Genomic DNA, 19547 nt, shown 5'->3' with positions numbered 1-19547 from the left:
TTATGTCTGGGGTAAGAAATAAAATTGGGTTCACCTTCATGTGCCACCTTACAGCATAATCCCCCAGTAAACCACAAACTGGATTAGTACACTGTCAATAAATTCAGGCCTCTTTCTGGCTGCCCTTCACCCAACACTAGGACTCCCCCCAGGAGGGAAAAGGAAACTACAGATTCAAAAGGCTCTACAGGAAGCCATTCCAGCGGACAGGAATCTGCCAAGGGCTCCAAGGGTCACCTGCCCTTCTCACCTGCCCTGGGCCCTGCCCCCTTAAAAAAATAAAATTTAAACCTTGTTGAACGACTGTTAATTTAGAGCAGAAAATCCATTCAAGTCACGGTCAGCAAAGGCTAGAATGAGTCAACAGCCTTCTGAGATTTCAAGAACACCAATTGTTAAAAAGAACAACCGGCCTGCACCATTTATACTTGCCAAGTCAACACCAATGGCCAGCCAAGGCAAATTATAGGCAGCCTCTCCTCCAAACACAAATACACAAACAGGCCTCTCCCACTGCCCAGCCCTGCATGGACCAGTTACTGATATGCACCGAGATAAAGAGTATTTGTATTTGCACAGTTTGAGGTATACTGTTATTAGAATAGTGACAATACGAAGTGGTTTACATATCCATCAAAGGACACCACGACCAGCAAAACTGGTTTGACTTCAGGATTTCAAAGCTGAGCTCAACTCCCAGCCTCCTCCAAAGTCCTGGCCAGGCTGCCCCTGGGCAAGTTAAGTTACTTCACCTCTCAAACTTCAGCTTCCTTCTCTGTAAAATGGGATTGCAAGCTGCCTTCCAATTAAGATAGAGATGAGAAAGCTACCTCATAAACGTAAGGCATTTGAGTTGTATTTCATGCTGCCTTTGTGTTTTTAAGCAGTTAGTGGCTTTGCTCCTTTAAATTTCGACAGCTTGGCCAGGCTTTTAACAGGCTCCTGAAGTTTAATCTTATCAAGGCAGAACATCGAATTAAGAAAAAAAAAAAAAAACCCTCCTGCATTTCCTCTTGAGAATTTTACATTAAGATAGATAAAAGCTGCCAGCCACCTCTAGGCCTTCAGGAGTGTGTAAAGCTGATCCTGAAGACATAACTTTCCCTTTGGTCCTTTATCCTCCACCAAGATCCAAGACCAGGACTAAGTTCACAAGCTCCAGTGCTGAAAGCTCAATACATCCCCGAAATAAGCAAAGCTGCAGACCTCAAATTTCAAGGACTGGATCCATTCACTCTTCTAAGAGAAGTGGGGAGGGGAGTGGCAATGAGCAGACAGAACTAGGCTGGATTTTCAAACAGGAAGGGACATATAAAAATTCTACACATGTATAACTTCTTTTTTTAAAATTAAATAAATGTCGTAAAGAGAAAAGAGCTTACCTGCTTGTGCATTTCAATGTTCAAGCCATAGGACATCTCATAGTACTACAAGTAAAAAGAATTACCATCAACTCACAACTCAGTCATCTGTTTACTTTTCAAATTCCATTTTTTCTGGAGAAGATTTTGGCCAAATCATGGTTTCATGACACATGTGCAAAAGATGTTCAAACCCAAAGCAGGCCTATAGACGAATTTAAGAACTAATAATGAGTGTCTCTGTCAAATGAGGGAGAGACAGAGGCAGAATACCATATACACTGTAGTAAGAAGAACTCAAGCCCAACAAGCAATGCATGTGCCATACATCCTGTTTATACAAGGTCTGGGTTCAACAGGGAATAGTGTGTACTCTGGGACCCTCTTGTCCACTGAGAGTTATTTAGCGCTGTGTCGAAGGCCTCTTATGTGGAAAGCAGTAGAGGGAGTGGCACTTAAGTGCCTTCCATGCCCTCTTACAAACAGAAGATTTAAATTTGCTGGAACAGAAGCTGGGAAAAGGGAAGACAATCTACCCACTGCCCCAGGGCTGAAAACACTTTCTATCAGAGGATCCCTTGAGAAGGGGAATGGAGGCTTTAAAAGTCACCTCTACTCCTCAGGAAACCTCTAGAGAAGAAAAGAGGTAGGCAGAGAGGGCTTCTGTAGGACTCCAGCTAGACCTCAGAGCTGTAAAGCAGAAAAGTTTCCAGACATCGCTAGGCGGTCTGACAGATTTTTATTCAAACCTTGAGATGGGCTGACCCAATCGTATCTAACTAGCCAAGATACAGCAACCAGTCCTCTGGGAAGCCTTCAAAACACAAATTAAAGCAGCACAAAGGTAGCGCAGAAGTGCCTGGCCTGGAATTTATGTTTCGCTTTTGGCCCCCTGCCGGCTCCTGCTCCCACCCACCCTCCTCCAAGAGGCCCGGGCTGTAAGGAAAGCTAGAGCAAGGGCAGAGGGCACACAGGTTACACAGGGTGATCCCAGGCATTGGCTGTGGTGGGGGCCCTGCTCCAGTCTTTCCAGGCCCTCCCGCCCGCAGCCGCCGGCCAGGTGGGCACCCTCCCAGGCCCTCGGCCTTCTCTCACCATCACATAATGGCGCTGCATCTCCGTCTTCTCGTTCGCCAGCTTGTCGTACTCCACTTTAAGGCTGCGAGGGCAGAAGGAGCCGGCTCAGGCCTGCTGCCTGCACAGCCTCATCCTTAGTCCTAACCTAAAGGCCTCTGAGAGCCACTTTTCCACTTCTCAGACATCCCCGAGGGTACCCCATTATTGCGCGGTCACCGAGCGGAGGATGATTAAAGTCCCCGCCGGTGGGAAAGGGGGCAGCGAAACAACTTGAAACTTCCCGCGGCCAAAAGAGTAAACTTATCAGGGCACTGGGGGGCGGAACCCTGACGCCGCCTCGCGACCCCTAGACTCCGGAGCTAGTCATCTGGAGACTCCAACCCTCAACCTCTGGGGTCCCCGCGGGCAGCACTGGAAGCGGGGAGGCTACGGGCGGCAAAGGGTTAAGGCGCCGCGCTCGGAAAGGGGAAACAAAAGGCGGAGGCCCGGGCGGCCCTGCCACCCAACAGTCAGGCGCCCCCTCCGTGTCGGAAGGTGGGGTGGCAGAAGCCTCGGCGGGGACGCCCCCGCCCCACCAGTCCCGGAGCGGCCCCCACCTGCCTTACCTGTGATATTGAGCTTGCAGGAACTGGAATTCGTCTTTGATCCTGTCACAAGACTCAGCCACCGTGAATTTAAATCCTGGCTGCCCGGGTTGATGGGGAGCCTGGAGCCCGGGAGAACAAGATAGGGGAGGAGGGCAGGGGCATCAGACGGGGCTCCAAGCTGCTCAGACCCCTCCGCAGCTTCCCTTGGTCTCCCCACGCCAGCGCCCCACCAGCCCTGAACCTTCCCAGCAAGTTTCTCAGCTCCGGACCGGGTGGGGTGCCCAGTCCTTCCCTCTCAGCCGCGGGGCTCTGGTCCCTTTCACTAAGGAGCTCCCCTGCCCAAGACAGGTGGGGGCGGGGAGACACGCCGGGTAAGTTGGGAGACTTGGGAGGGGGTAGCTTGGAAACAGTTCCCCTTCTATCACCGACAGCCCCCCAAGCCACTAAGGCGGAATTAACCTCTCCTCTCAAAAGCGCCCTCCATCCCCATCCCCTTTGTGTGAGCACAGACACCATAAAGGTAACAACAAGGAAAATGGAGGTGCCAGATAAACTGCCTCGTTTACCCTGCCATGATAGATGCTTAAATAAACCGAGTTACAATTACTCACCGGATGTCTGCCTTGCGGATACATGGCAGGGAGGGGTCGTGATTCCGAGAACGTGGAAGCGCCGAGAGACCCGGCTGGGGAGGTGCGGGGGAGGGGGGAGCCAAGCCCGAGCGGGGGGCGGCCGGGAAAGCGGGAGCTCGCCCCCGGCCCCCCCAGCCCGCTCTCGCAGCGAAATCCCAGAGTCGGGCGCCCGCCCCAAGTGGAAACAAAGAGCGGTGGAGCAGGCAGCAAAGTCGTCGGCGGACGCCGAGGCCAGGCGGGCGGGCAGGCAGGAACAGGCTTTGTGCGTCTAGGGTTCAGCGAGCTGCAGCCGGCCGCCTTCCTCTGGCTGCGTCGAGCGCGTCAGAGCCGGGGACTGCGCGGACATCGTCGTCTACCCGGCTGGTCCAGCGCGGGGTCCCGAGGCTAGGGCCCGTCCTGGGGCGAGTGAAGGCGCCCTCCGGATCACTCAGCCCGTCGCGCCGGGAGTGGGGCGCGCCAAGGCAGCCCCAGCAACCGGGGCGCGCGAGTCCGATTCCAGAAGCGATGCGGCTTCGGGCTCGCAGCACGGAGGAAGAGGAAGGAGACAGGCACCGAGGTGGCGGCTTGGGGCCGCGAGTGCGCCGGAGGGTGAGGGCGGGAGCCCGGCGCGGGCACTTCGACGCCCCCCCTCGGAGAGGAGAGCCTGCTGTTCCGTCTGCTACTGCAGCCGCCGCCGCCGCCGCCGCCGCCGCCGCCGCCGCCGCCTGCTCTTCCCAGTGCCGGGGAGAAAACTCCGCGGTCAGTAGGTGAATATCAATCGTTCTGGCATCCTAGGACTCCAGTGTACAAGGGAAGCCTCCGCAAAGAGGTTCTCGCTGCTCCCAGCTGGAGCGCCGGGTCCCCAGCGAGGAGCGCTCGGCTCTGCCGCCGCCTGGGTGCGCGCAGACAGGAGAGCGCTGGAGGGGAGACGCAGCCTGAGACCGATGAGCTCTGCGGCTTCCTTCTTTCCCCTCGGCCCAGCTCTACTCTCCGCGCCCCGATAAACCCCAAAACACACACCCCAACACACACACACCAAAAAAAAAAAAAAAGTGCCCGGACCTTGCGGATACCACACACAGGCAAGGGGGACGAGCACGAGGTCTGAACTGCCGCGAGAGCAGTTCCAAATAGGGACTGAAAAGTAACAAAATAATGTGGCAGCTTCACCCGGCGCTGGCCAATAGGAGCGCGGGGCCCCCACGTGGGGGTGCCGGACTCGGCCCGCGACTGGGCGCAGTTGGGCGCGACGTCACAATGCCCTCTTGTGTCTAAAACTATGCATGAAAAGTAGCAATCAGGCCCTATCCGCTGGTGACTTTCGCATGGGAGTGAAAAACAGCGCTCCTCAGATCAGGAATTAACCGAAAGACATATAATAAATATATATTATAGTCCTGGGCTGCTGGAGTTTTTTTTTTTCCCTCCCCCCCCACGATCTACTAGCAAATAATTATTTGGCGGGAGGGAAAAAAAATAGAAATAACAACAAAAGGAAAAAAGACAAGCTGTACAATCCTAAGAACCTGTGGCTGTTAGTAATGTACCAGTTTATTCTGCAGTGGCGGCGAACGATTCCTCCCTCTAATCTCTTTAGGTCTGCAAAGCAGCCCAATTAGATACAATAAAAAAAGCAGAATCACTTTGTCGCTTTTAATGTTTTCACTTCACAAGATTTAGGACCCATAAAATGGTGGCTCCCAAAGTTGCCTCCCCCCTTAAAAATTTGCTCTGAATTGGGGGTGCCCCTCACTTTACCCCTTCTCTCTCACTGCTCCCTGTACACCCCCCCTCCGCCCCCAGCTTTCCTTCTTTTCTGTTCCTCCGCCTTGCTTTTCAGAAAGCCAAATAAACAGCGTCTTTGATGTGCAGCGGCTGCCTGCCAGAAGTCTGAGGAACTCTTGCTTGGCGGGCAGCGCAGATGGAAAGGCCCGGCTGCCCTCCGACAACCTGCTCAGCTAGTGGTTGTCTCAACTCGGGGCTCTTCTCCCCACAGGGGCAATTGTACTCTCGCTGTAGCTTTGCCCGGAGGATCCCTCAACTGCGCACACCCGAGCCACGGCAGCGGAATTGAGGATAGGGTCTGGGGTCGGGGACCTGCACTGTCCTTACCCAGGAGCTCAGAATTCGGACCCAGTGTACTTGGCCTGCTCGACTCTGTGTCCCAGCGTTGACAGAAGCTTGCGGAGGAGCGTGTGTATGAGTCTGTGGCAGTCCCCGTCGCCAGCCTCGACGCCCCTGGGAGACGCAGACGCCTATTCGCCAGTTGCTCTCCGGGAGTCCCTACTACTCAAATCCCAGACCATTCATCCCCCGGCCGGCCAGTGTGCTTGAAAACCGATAGCTTTTATCTCCTGTGCTCGGGATTATGTCAGGTCGGACTAATGAGGGGCAAGCGGCCTTCAGAGTGGCCCCTAGGCAGGAGTGCCAGGACTCCACACCCCCGCCGGCACCCGAGGTGGGCAAAGCCAGGTGGGCTCTTTGGGCCCTCCCTGCCCCTCAGCAGCTCCGGGAATCCGCCAGAACTCTGGGGCAGGCGGCAGGCGCTGTCAGGGCGGGCCAGGGGACCCACACCTGGGAGGCAGCACCGTCTCCTGCAAGCTGGCCAGGTGCCCCCTCCCAACCTATATTTTCCCTTCATTAAGATCTGGTCTTGCATTGGGCAGGTCTGCTGCGATAGACCTCTTAAAAATGTTACAAAAGCAAAGATGTCACCTTGAGGACCTAAATACACCTGATATTTTCAATCGCCTCGTGTGCATGGAAAGCTACACAATGAAGACTTCAGAACTGATGCATTCAAATTATGGTGTTGGCGAAGACTATTGAATATACACCATGAACTGCCAGAAAAGGAACAAATCTGTCTTGGAAGAAGTACAGCCAGAATGCTCCTTAGAAGGAAGGAAGTCTCAGTACTTTGGACATGCTATCAGCAGGGACCAGTCCTTGGAAAAAGACTTGCTCGGTCAACTAGAGGGTCAGCGAAAGAGGAAGACCTCAACCGGGTGAATGGCACAGTGGCTGCAACAATGGGCTCAAGTATAGTAACGATTGTGAGGATGGCTCAGGACCAGGCATATTTCCCTCTGTTGTACACAGGGTCGCTATGAGTTGGAGCCTACTCAATGGGAGTAGGCGCCTTGTAACAACAAGGAGCCCCAGCTTCGCTTTTGCATGTTAATGAGGAGCTGCACCCTCCGAGGCCGGTATGCAAGGAGTTACACGTGAGCGCCCGCCTCAGAGTTGAACCTCCCGGCTCCCATTCCAGCCGCCAGCCTCGAACCGCACTCCTCTATTCACTTATTTATTCTCCTAAATAAAAACATAAATCGTGTGCTGCGTGCACTGAAGAGGGGGTTGGGGAGAAGCCCCGCTCGACAGACGCGAGCATCTGGCCGCAGCATTCATTAGACACAAAATGGCTCCTCTTTGGAGCTTTCTTTTCCCCTCCCCCTTTTCTGCCCTCCCCTTTACGTCACGGGTGGGCGCACCCGCTTCCTCCCCGCCCCGCCCCTTTCTGGCTCCTGGCCCCACGTGGGAGAAGCCGACCCCGCCCCAGAGCAAGCGCGAAAGACCAATCATACACCGCCTAGGGAGCTTTCCGCCATCGATTGGTGAAGCTGCCGAGGGCTGTCAGTCCGTGGCCAGAGCTGTCAGTCAAAACCACGCGGGGTGGGGGAGCGCTGACAAATGCCGAGGCTTCTGAGCCTCCCGCTTGCAAATAGTGCTTGGAATGGCTGCTTAATTAGCTTTGAATGGCTTTTCCTTCCAGCTCAAACAATCTGTCACTACCATGTGGTATAAAGGAGCCATGCATAAAAAAGTAAGCAGAGGCTAAATATCAATTTGATTTTGTGTATCAAAGGAATATTTTATTTTTCTCCCTAGTAATGAAACGTATCAATTTAAATAATAAAAGGTAAAAACACACCCCCCACACACATACACACACACACAAGACAGAAAAAAGGAAGAAGTAAAAAAGAAAAAGAAAACCCAAACTCCACGGTTCTCCGACTCTTGTGTACGCCTGAAACAGGTAATTTCTATGGCCCGCGTTCAGGAGGAAGCCTGAAGATATTCTCCCCCCTCCTTTAAACTTGCGTTTACTGTTTTGTTGTAGTCCTGAAGTCTAGAAGGAATGATGGGGGAGGGGTTGTCTGCAAAAGGGGAGTGGAAGGGGGCTGAACTTTAAAGGGAGCTCTTTGAAGCTGCTAATCAAAGTGGAGGGGGTTTTAAGACCCTGTAAACTGGGGGTCCCACAGCAGGTCTCGATTTGGAAGTGGAGAGGAAAGGGGGTAGAGAGCGGGTGTGCCTCTCGCCTGGATTTATTGAACACAATCCCTTCAAGATGCCCAGGACGCGGCGCCTCGTTGGGCCTCCCTCTCTCGGTCTCCCTCAGTACCGTACGGGTTCAGAAGGCGCCGGCCAGCAGGCAGCCGGGAAGCCCGCGGGCCCCCGGGCCGGGTCTACGTGTACTGTGAGAAGAAAAGTACAGCAGCTTTCTCTCCTGTGTCTCTCCTGCCCCGACGTCCGCGCTCCTGGGGACGCTTCCCTTCTCCCCCACAAGCCCCGGCGCTCCTGCTGAGCAGATCCAAGTCTAGTTCACCAGTGAACCCCAGCGCTAGCACTGAGCCAGGCACCCAGGAAAAGCCCGAGGACTGTGACAAATGAATGGCTGCGTGTAATGGACGTGGTTTTACAGAGCACCGCCTCTTCGGCAGGGCCAGGCTAGAACGCCACGCTATGCTTCCAGGAATGACAATTAACAGCGCTAGAACGCTTAGTAGGTAAAAGGAACCTCACTGCTACTCGGCAAACTCCCTTCATTCTCACTTCTTTCACGAGGGAAACAGCCTGGCTGGTGGCCCCATTTTATACGGTTAATAAAAAAAAAGAAGAAGAAGAAAAGGCTACTTAAGCTCCTAATTTGCCCTCAAACTGGGCAGAAAGGTTGGGATTCTAACCCAAGGCAGCTGGCAGCAAACTTCAGTGGCACCTTTGCTCCACCGAGTTTGTTTCCTGGGACCAATTGCTGAAAGAAAGGCATTCATTCATTCCCATCCAACCATCCATTGATTCATTATCGTCCCTTGGTAGGGTCTAGCCCCGGGGTCACAAGCCCAGCTCTCCTGGCTCCGGCTCCCACTCGCTCAGTATCAAGCGTCTCTACCAGCTCTCCCGGGCTGCCTTATCCTTGAGAGAGAAGGGAGAGCCGGAGCTAAGTAACCAGGCCAGCATCCCTTTAAGCAGGCCAACATCACCACTCTCCCCCCACCACCACACACACACACCCATGCCTCTCCACAAATTAGGAAAATCCAGAAGAAAATTAATCTCTTTTATGCCTGAGAAAGAGAAAAGAAAATTTAAAAAAATAAAATAAAAACATACGACACCATGTCCAAAGCGCTTGACAATTATTTTTAAAGAAGGGGCGGAGGGAGTGGAGAGAAAGAGTTCAAACGTCTCTGTCTCCAGTTCTAATTGGAAACGTTTCAACTGTTTATGTTACAAGAAGTGTCAGGGTCATTTGCTACCGGAGAGCTGACTTTTCATTGGCTGCTTAATTGAGTACCTCGGAGTCCACCCCACGTGGGAGAGGAATTCCTGGCACATTAAAAAAAAAAAAAAAAAAGTCACCCGGGTGAAAGAGAAAGCCCGGCATGGATTTGCAGAGCGGCGGCTCCCAGACCCCTCCTCAGGGGTGCAGAATGGTTAGTGGGCCAGCCTACTACTGAGTCTAGTGGGTATGCTAGCTACAAGAACTAGTTCTCCAGGTCTTTGGAAGTGATTGTCAAATGCTTTAGACAGGGCGATAATATATTTTCCCCAGAATTAAAGGGTTTGGCTTTCATTGTTGGCTGGTCACCAAGCTGTGGTCTCCTATTTAAGGAACTTATCACAGGTTTGGGGAGCTCTGGTAGCATAGTGGCTAAGACACTTGCCTGCTAACCAGACAGCTGGCGGTTCAAACCCACCAGCCACTCCTCGGAAGAAGGTTGGGCAATCCTACTTCCGTAGTGATACTGCCTTGGAAACCCGAGTCGGGACGACTATGAGTCGGGGCTGACTCTAGTCGTCCGGGGCTGACTCTAGTCGTCCGGGGCTGACTCGATGGCACATAACAACAACAACAACATCACAGGTTTGGGTGGGGTTCTGACTCTCCCTGTCATTCCTTCCCCTAGAGCTTCCACTAGCTTTGATTTTTCTAGGCCTCTCTTTGGGACTACCCAAAGAAAGGAGAAACCTCCCTCATCAGGCCCCCTTTGGTTGCTTCTGTAAGGTCTCTCAGATCACTGGGCTTTGTCTCCACTGCTATGGCAATTCTGTCCCCTATCCCCTACCTACCAGTCATCTGGGGCCTTTCTCTGAAACCAAGCACTTCACTATAGAGCAAGAGGAAGGGAAATATTTATTTATTTAACAAACTCTTAACATAGCACTTACCCTGTGCTGTGTAGTTGTTGTTATTTGCCATCCAGTCGGCCCTGACTCATAGCGACCCCTCCTTGGGTTTCCGAGGCAGTATCACTACGGAAGTAGGATTGCCCAACCTTCCTTCCGAGGAGTGCTGGTGGGTTTGAACCGCCAGCCTTCTGGTTAGCAGTCAAGTGCCTTAGGCACTATGCTATACCCTGTGCTAGATATGTTCTAAGCACTTGACAAATACTACTACATCTCTGGTGTAGTAGTGCCTAAGGCACTTGACTGCTAACCAGAAGGCTGACAGTTCAAACCTACCAGCCACTCCTCATGAGGAAGTTTAGGCAATCTACTTCTACAGTGGTATCGTCTCGGAAACCCAAAGGGGGGTCACTATGAGTTGGGTCTGACTTGACGGCACATAACAACAACACAACAACAATGAATGAAGTGGGTGCTATGAGTATCACCTCCATTTTACAGATGGGGCCACTGACATGCAGTGGTACAATGACTTACCTAAAGTCCATTCAGTGACTGATGGAAGACTTGAAGCCAGGCAATTTGGCTCCAGCATCCCTGCTCTTAACCAGCACATTCACCTGCCTCTACAAGGTTGGCTTTCCTGGGAATGCAGGTCACAGCTACTACCGGCAGGTCTCAGGAGGTTCCAGAGGGAGCAGACACAGCACTCATCCTGAGGCCAACTCATTACAGGGAAGGGGACTGAGCAGGGGTGGATTATCCAATAACCAAGGTAAGCACAGGCTTACTTGTGCTTACTTACTAATCTGTAGTGAATAGTTTCACCTGTTTTTCAGCCTATCAAAGTTTGAGGGACTTCCCAGGGACTCCCGACTCTTCCAATTCTCTGGCTGGATTCAAGCTATGTGACCCTGGAAAAAACGAAACTCACTGCCATCAAGTTGATTCCAACCTATAGCGACCCTATAGGGCAGAGTAGAACTGCCCCATAGCTTCTGAAGCCGTAGATATTTATGGAAGCAGATTGCCTCATCTTTCTCCCACAGAGTAGCTGGTGGGTTCAAACGGCTGACCTTTAGGTTAGCAGCCCAATGCTTTAACCACAGTGCCACCAGAGCTCCTCTGTACTTGGAGGACTTATTTAATCTCACTGAGCCTCTATTTCCTCATCTGTGAAGTGGAGATAACCTGTCCACTTCAGAGGATTGTGAGGATCGATGGAGATAATGCATGGGATGTACTTAGTGCAGCTTAATGTACATAGCACATTAAGTGATCAATAACAGTTAGCTATGGTGGCCGTGATGATGATGTAGAATCATCCATGATTCAACTCATCACACATTTACTGGGTGCCTGCACAGGCAAGGAAGGTGCAATGCCCTGTTCCTAAAGGGAACTAAGCCAGACCCTAACTTGTATGTAAGTAGCCAAACTTGAACCTGGCTCAGATGGGAATGTCTAATTCCCCTATCCTAAGCTCCCCAAAATATCCTTCTGAAGTCATCAGGCCTTCCCCTCCCTTCTCAGGAATTCCCATACGTTGTCATTTCTGCTTCCTTGGATTGGTTCTTTGTTTTGCAACCTGACAAGGGTGAAGGGTGTTTTTGCTCCTTGAAGAAGGCATCTAAGAGCTTATTTCCCTAAGACCTCCTAGACCATTTCACACTGCAGAGGCCCACCTGGTTATCCTGGGTCAGAGCCTGGAACTCTCAGGTTCTTGATTTTCACATCTATAAAATGGGCATAATGGCCCTTACCTAGCAGAGTTCACATAAAGCCTGCTCTGTGCAACATTTCTTTGTTGTTATTATTGCTAATTGCTATCTAGGTGACTTTGACTCATGGTGACCCCATGTACAACAGAACAAAACATTGCCCAGTCCTGTACCATCCTTGTGTCAATTGTGTCATCCTGGTTGTGCCATTGTGTCAATCTATCTTATTGAAGATTTCTCCACGCTTTGCTGGTCCTCCACTTTACCAAGCATGATATTCTTCTCTATCAATTAGTGCATCCTGGTGATACATTCAAAGTGAGTCAAAGTCTCAGACAACATTCTGTGATTTATAACATTTTCATTGGGTAATTTTCTCAAGTAGATCTCCAGGTCTTTCTTCTTAGTATGTCCTAGTCTGGAAGCTCTGCTGAAACCTGTCTACCACGAGTGACCCTATTGTTATTGGAAATACTGATGGCATAGCTTCCAGCATCACAGCAACCTACAACCAGTATAATACAACATACTGACAGATGGGTGATGGAAATCCTCTTTGAAGTTACCAAAATCTAAGGGAAGGCCTTGCCTTTAAATACATACAAGGCCAGACACCCACAGTCCTGGCTCTGTATTTAATAGCTAAGTAGATTCTGTACAGGGAAGCAAATTGGATAGGAGGGTAGGGGTGGGGACAAATCAGAGAAGCTGCCCGTCAGGTGCTCTTAGTGTGGCTGAGTGTAGAGGAAGGGGAAGAGCTCCAGATAGAGGCAAAGGTGCCCAGCCAGAATATTCCAGAGAAGGCTTGGTGGCCCATCTGGCAGAAGTGTTTACCACCTCTCTCCAGAAAGCTATGAATGCCAGGCAATGATTTACAATGAGCCCCTCATGTCCACCTAGGACTTTGTGGGGGTGGTGAGGAGAAGACATGGAATGTGTTTGTTCACCTTTCTTTAGCAGAAGCATAAAACTAGAAGCAGTCTCCAGACACCCCCTCCAAACCAAGCTGAAATGCATCCCGCTGTTCCCAAGGTGCGCTTTGCTGACCTCTATTGACTAATGGCATAGGGTTTCCATGCCTCACGCTGGAACTAGGTAAATATTTATCGAAGTGATTGGGTGCCCTAATTAAGAGATTTATGCTGTTTCTTTCTTTTCTTTTTAAGGATTCAAAGCTGAGGCTTAGGAGATTAAGAAATATTTTGCTGGTATTAATGCATCTAACTTTAAAAGGGTGGAGGCCCACACTGCAGGAATTCTCCAGGCTAGTGGAGGGGAGCGCTCCCTGTCAGCCTGGATGATTAAGGCAGGACTTGGGCCAAGCACACCTGGGCTTTGATGGTTGTTGGGAGGGGGAGAGTACTTGCCTGGCAGCTTTGATTTTCACTTCCAACTCCCAACTTCCTATCCTTTCAGTAAATGAATTTATAAAAGTGCATTTGTCACATACATGCTATAACAGTGAAGCATCTGATTGTTTATCAAATGTGTTCACTGGGAGTTCTCAACTGGGAGTGATTTTGCTTCCTAAATTGGGCAATATCTGGAGACATTTTTGATTGTCACACCTTGGTGGGGAGTTGCTGTTGGCATCTAATGGGTAGAGGCCAGGATGATGCTAAAGATCCTACAATGCACAGGACAGCTCCCCGGGACAAAGAATTATCTGGCCTCAAATGTCAATAATGCTGACTCTGGGAAACCCTGACATATACTGTCCCATCTGACCTTCACCAGTAAGGTAGTCTCCATCTCCCTATTTGACAGATGAAAGGACTGAGATGCAAGAAGGAAAGTGCCACATGGACAAGAGTGGAAAAAACTGGTGGTTCCACCCAGACCCTCCAAAACCCACTCTCCTTTCTCTATTCTCAATTTTAGCTCAGATAGATAGATAGACAGATGATAGATAGATAGCTATGACCGAGTTGACTCCAGTCACGGTGACCTTATGTACCATAGAAAACACTTTTCGTGTTCCTACGTACAATAAAAAAAACATCCCCACTCTTACCAATATGTTTGAGTCCATCATTGTAGCTGTTGTGACAACCCATCTCTTTGAGGATCTCCCTCACCACAGTGGCCCTCTTTTTCACTTTCAGATGTCCTCCTTGAGCAATTGATCCATCCTGAGGATATGCCCAAAGCAAGAAAGCCAGACAATATTCTGTTGTGATCCATAATGTTTTCACTGGTTACATTTTGAAAGTAGATCCCCAAGACTTTTTTCCTAGTCTATCTTAGTCTGGAAGCTCCACTGAAACCTGTCCACCGTGAGTGATCCTACTGGTATTTGAAATACTGGTGGCATAGCTTTCAGCCTCACAGCAACACCCAAGTCACCATAGTACAACAACCAGACCAATAGATGGTGGCCCTATATAGAGAGTAATTAAAATCAACTGGTTCTGGGATTGTACTTTATGTAGAGTTTAAGCCCTACAAATGATCAATTATGTAGTCATTTAAATAAAGTCTATTTTCAGAGAGGTGGCTCTATACAAGTCCTGGGTTCCCTGATAGCTCTTACAAGCAGGAACAACAGGCTTAGGCCCTCTAAGAGCTTGCACTACACTGGAAAATTGTTACAAAAGTACCTGTTGATCCAGCCCTGAAAGAGGTCAGAGTGGAAGGCCAAATAAAATTAGGTTGTGTGGCGCTTCAGGGGGAGGGGGGTGGCATAGTAATGGGTGAAGCCAGAGATGGATGGACTGAGCAGAGTGGAGGGCCGGGGAGGGAGGGTGATGAAGACACCGAAACTGCAGGCTGTAGGATGACTCTGGGTTTCTGGGAACATGGAGAGATGAAGGCAGCAAAGCAGGTAGGGGGATTTCAGCAGTAAGAGAGGAGGAAATAAAACATATAGGTCACTACAGGTTTTGATATTGGAGTAAAACTGAAAAACAGACTCACTTTGAAGGCCAGAGTTCTAATTTATTATGTCACCACTAACCTACCCCTATGAAGCAGTTCTACTCTGCACACATGGGGTCACCATGAGTTGGAGTCAACTCATTGGCAACTAACAACAAACCCACTGCAAATAATCTACAAAATGAAGCAAAGTACAAACAAACAACATCACTATCACCTTACTTTTTTCTTGTGTTTTAGGCTTACAACCCACTGCCATCAAGTTGATTCCTACTCATAGCAACCCTATAGGACAGAATAGATTTGTCCCATAGAATTTCCAAGGCTATAAATCTTTACGGAAGCAGACTGCCTTGTCTTTCTTCTCCTGGTGGGTTCGAACCACCAACCTCTTGGTTAGCACCCATATTCACCACCAGAGCTCCTTTTCAGCTTAAAGCATTGTCATTTCTATGGACTCACAGGCAAGGCAGAGCAGACAGAACAGGGAAATTATCTCCATTTGATAGATGCAGAAACTGAGGACCAGAGAGAGTTAAGTGACTTGTCCTCCTTCACACAAGTTGATAATGGCAACTTCTGACCAGAATTAGGCCTTCTGACATTAGAATGAACTCTTAACACCAACTAGTCAGGTTTTCAAATTGCACTCCAAGGAGGTCCTAGGGTGGAAAAACGATGGGGAAACAGAACAGCTGGGATTGTTACCTATTTCATAGGCTAGATTTTACAAAATATTTTTTGAAGGGAGAAAGATGGGAGGTTCTGGGGCTAAAAAAAAAAAAAGTTTTGAAGCCATCAAACTATACAGTATCTACATAAGTCTCACCTGTGACTGCAGGATTTTCTCTTCCTTAGAGAGACAGGCTGTAGAATTTCTACGTGCTGTGAAATGTCCTAATGATGTCTCAGACGGTTTTGTATTTCCTTTATATTTGATGCAAACTGTTAATGCCTTCAGCTTCTAACTGAAAGGTTAGTGGTTCAGTTCTACCCAGAGGCAGCTCAAAAGAAAGACCCAGTGATCTTCTGCCAAAAAATCGCCATTAAAATCTTATGGAGCACAGTTCTACTCTGACACACACAGTGTTGCCTTGAGTTGGAATCAACTCAATGGTGATTTTTTTTCCCTTTTCTTTTTTTAGGGGAAGGCACACTTTACTACTATTCAGAACTCAAGTGCTATTAGTGGTAGACAGGTGTGAGTTGGAATCCTGACTCTCCTGCTTTGTTTTCTGTGGGATCTTGGCCAAGACACTTGTTTTTTGAAGGCTCAGTTTCCTCATCTATAAAATGGGCTATTAAGATAGATGTTAAGTAGCAAACTTGAACCTGGCTCAGATGGGAATGTCTAGTTCCTGTCTCCTAAGCTCCCCAAAGTATCCTTCTGAAGTCATCAGACCTTCCCCTCCCTTCTCAGGAATTCCCATAATTGTCATTTCTGCTTCCTTGGATCCTTCTTTGTTTTGCATCCTGACAAGGGTGTTTTTGCTCCTTGAAGAAGGGATCTAAGAACTTACTTCCCTAAGACCCCTTACTCCCATTTCAGGCTGTTTCACACTGTAGAGTCCTACCAGCCTTGTTATCCTGGGCAAGAGCCTGAATCTCTCAGGCTAACGGTGCCTTCCTCAAAACATTGTGAGAATTAAGTAGGATAGCACAGCCACAAAGCAAGCTTTCAATGACCTTTAATGATTCAGAATGAATGAGGACAAATCAACAGCTTTGTCTCCATGTGTCCAGACTCCTCAGCCTCTTTATCTAAATCCAAACTCAGATGTTTTTCTGCCTAGAGCTAGTGATTGTCTACTCCTGGAACTTAAATATATCTCACATTAATGAATACGTGGAAAGAGGGGAAGCTCCCCAGCTCAGAGGCCCAAATACTGGAAGTCATTGTTAATCACAGGGTCATTAGAGTCCTCTAAAAAGGAGGATGCAGGGGTGGCTGGGTTTTTTTTTTTTGTTGTTGTTGTTGTTATGTGCCATCGAGTTGGCCTGACTCATAGCTACCCCTCCTCCGGTTTCTGAGGCAGTATCGCTAGGAAGTAGATTGCCCAGCCTTCCTTCTGAGGAGTGGCTGGGCTGGGTTTTTAGTGAGACACAAATGTAGGAGAGATGTAGGAGGGGGGATGATGTTCATTCTAAACCAGCAAAGGCCAAACACCAAGGTAGCTCTTATCCACCTGCCCACAGCCTTCTTCCCTGTGGAGGCCAAACCCAGAGAGATGCTGGGAACCAGAGCCAGGCTGTCCCCCACAATTGGTGTGCAAGGATGCCCTTTTTGCCAGTGATGAGTGCACCCTCTCCAACCTGATATCTGCAGCCTCCTCACTCCTAACTAATTAGATGGTAATGAGGCTAGATACAGACAGAGGGAAATAAGCCCATAGCTGTGTCTAGAGATCTGGCCTTGGCAAGACCAAGATTTTGGGAGGACCTATGCTATGTTGTTGGTTGGGATATGCAAAACTGAAGACTGGAGAGGAATTTGCCATCAACATGTGAGGGGAACCATGAACATGGGCTCCCTCCCAGATCAGGAATCTACATAGCTGGTTTGGGAAAGGCCTCACAGAAGGAGCTGAGGGAGATCAGAAGAGCAGATAACTTGAACCTGGATGGTTGATGACCTTGAAGGACAGGCTAAGTGACCTGGCTTTGATCTTGAGGACACTAACATCTCTGACTACTAGATATCAGGCATATACTAATCCATCTATACAGCTGTGTAGATTGTATAAAACTGTGTAACAACTGAGTAGTGGTTGCTGAAAAAAAGGAGCATTGGTGGCACAGTGGTTAAGTGCTCAACTGGCAACCAAAAGGTAGGTTGTTTGAACCTACCCAGTGGCTCCATTGAGTAATGACCCAAGATTTGCATTTGTAAAGATTACAGCCTAGAGAACTCTATGGGGCAGTCCTACTCTGTCACATGGGGTCACTAGGAACTGAAATCTAAAGGTGACACCCAACAATCACAAGTGGTTGCTGCGGTGTGCTGCTGCCCATACTCCCTCATGACTGGTGTTCCCATTCCCTAGCTGCAGAGAGTACTGGGAGTCAAAAGCACTGAGCTGAGTCTCCCTCCTGGAAGTGCCTTCAGCAAAGAAGAGCCACCTTGCCAAAGGTCATACCCCTCTTCCCAGGGAAAGCCAGCATCCAATGACAGGTAGAATACATGAGCATAAGGGTCCCTTGCCCCAGGAGTTCCTGAGTGCTGTAAACGGTTAATGCACTTGGCTCTTAACCAAAAGATTAGAGGTTCAAGTCTACCCAGAGACACCTTGGAAGAAAAGCCTGGTGGTATACTTCTGAAAAATCAGTCATTGAAACCCTAGTTCTACTCTGATATACATGAGCTTGGAATGGACTCCAGGGCAATTGATTTGGTTGTTTTGGTTTGCTTTCATCTCTGTTTGGGGCAACTCTGAAAGGCCAGGTGGGCTCCAGAGCTCTCCATGGGGTTGGTTGAGGCTTTTGTTGCAACCCTATCACAGCCCTCCTTCTCTCTGTCCAATTCTGCTTCCCACACCCTTTCACAGGTGTTAACCCTGAGAGCACTCCGCAATAAGCTTCCTGCATGTAATCATTCTCCACTTTAGAGTTGCCAAACTCAATTTTTTCTCTCTCTCTCTCTCTATATATATTTATGTATATGTATGTATATGTGAATACATATATATATGTATACATATAGGACACCCAGTTAAATGTGAATTTCAGATAAATCATAAAATATACATACATACATACATATCCTATGTAATATATAAAACGCAAACAATGCAACGCATCGCTGTCGAGTTGGATCCTACTCATAGCGACCCCTCCTTGGGTTTTCAAGGCGGTATCACTAGGGAAGTAGATTGTCCAACTTTCCCTCCAAGGAGTGACTGCCCACATAGCCTTTCAGAGTTGCACCAAACAGAGATGAAAGCAAACCAAGGTTCTGGTTAGCAGTCAAATGTCTTAGGCACTATGCCACCAGAACTCCTATATTGGATATACTTACACTTAAAAAAAAAAAATCCTTATTTAGTTTAACTTAAATTCCCATTTAACTGAGCATCCTGTATCTTATCTGGCAGCCCTGTTCCATTTCAGAGTCAGTACTTTGGGGAACCTGACCTACAACAAACCCCATGAAAGTGATAATATCATAACCCCTCAGGAAACTGAGCTTCAAAGCAGTTGGGGTCATATAAGTGACCTTGGTTATTAAAGGGAGGAGTGAAATGACAAAAGCAGTGGAATAGGGTGCTGGATCAGCTGATTGAGGTAGGGGTGCAGAAACTCCTCAACAATTTTCTAAGCATCACTTCTAAACAGAGCCTGCAGGTCTGGAGTAGAGGGTTCCACCCCAGGTTTTCCAGCCAACCTTCCCAGGGCAGGGCTGAACAACCCCTGGAAGAACATTTTAATCAGCTACCTTGTCTCTGCTTCTCTTGGCCTTTGCTTTCATTGTCAGAGTCTGTGTCAATAGCTGGAAATCCAGGCAGCAGCACAAGTAGACATTTTGCTCCTTCCCAAGCAGAAATTTCACAAAGGGCAGGGCTCCCCTCTTTACAAGGAAAACAAACAGGTCTCCAAGCTCCCAGGGGCTGGGGCTGGGTGGAGGGAAGCTTGGGGGTGGGGGGGTGGGCAGCCAGCTGGCTCAGCCTGGGCCTGGCTCTCACCCACACTAGCTTCCCACTTCCATCTGCTTTTCCTGTGCAAATCCGGACTGTGGGGGAACCTCGGCAGGCTTTCCCTTCTCCTTGGGAGAGAGAGTGCAGCTGGCTCAGGCCTTGGTATTGCTCAGCTGGACCATAGCGATTCCACTTCATCCCTGTTAGTAGCCAGAGTGACCTCTAAAGCAAATCTGGGTCTGTCACTCCCTTGCTCAAAACCCTTCCA

The 19547-nt window shown here is 49.3% G+C and overlaps 1 protein-coding gene across 1 annotated transcript in view; it reads right to left on the bottom strand.

Annotated features, from left to right (window-relative positions):
• The window catches only part of TLE3 (TLE family member 3, transcriptional corepressor), a 59476-nt gene extending 55816 nt beyond the window's left edge, over window positions 1-3660 (bottom strand). Inside the window, exons 1-4 of the mRNA XM_007957225.2 lie at window positions 3637-3660; window positions 3044-3144; window positions 2457-2520; window positions 1383-1427 (exon numbers count right to left, since the gene is read on the bottom strand). Coding sequence (XP_007955416.1) covers window positions 1383-1427; window positions 2457-2520; window positions 3044-3144; window positions 3637-3660 — 234 coding nt within the window. The remainder of the gene's footprint in view (window positions 1-1382; window positions 1428-2456; window positions 2521-3043; window positions 3145-3636) is intronic.
• Between the last annotated feature and the right edge of the window lie 15887 nt (window positions 3661-19547).

This window comes from Orycteropus afer, unplaced genomic scaffold, assembly GCF_000298275.1.
Source record: "Orycteropus afer afer isolate SDZICR_OR568_19922 unplaced genomic scaffold, OryAfe1.0 scaffold00015, whole genome shotgun sequence".
Lineage (NCBI taxonomy): Eukaryota > Metazoa > Chordata > Mammalia > Tubulidentata > Orycteropodidae > Orycteropus > Orycteropus afer.
This window is presented reverse-complemented; position numbering and strand designations above follow the sequence as displayed.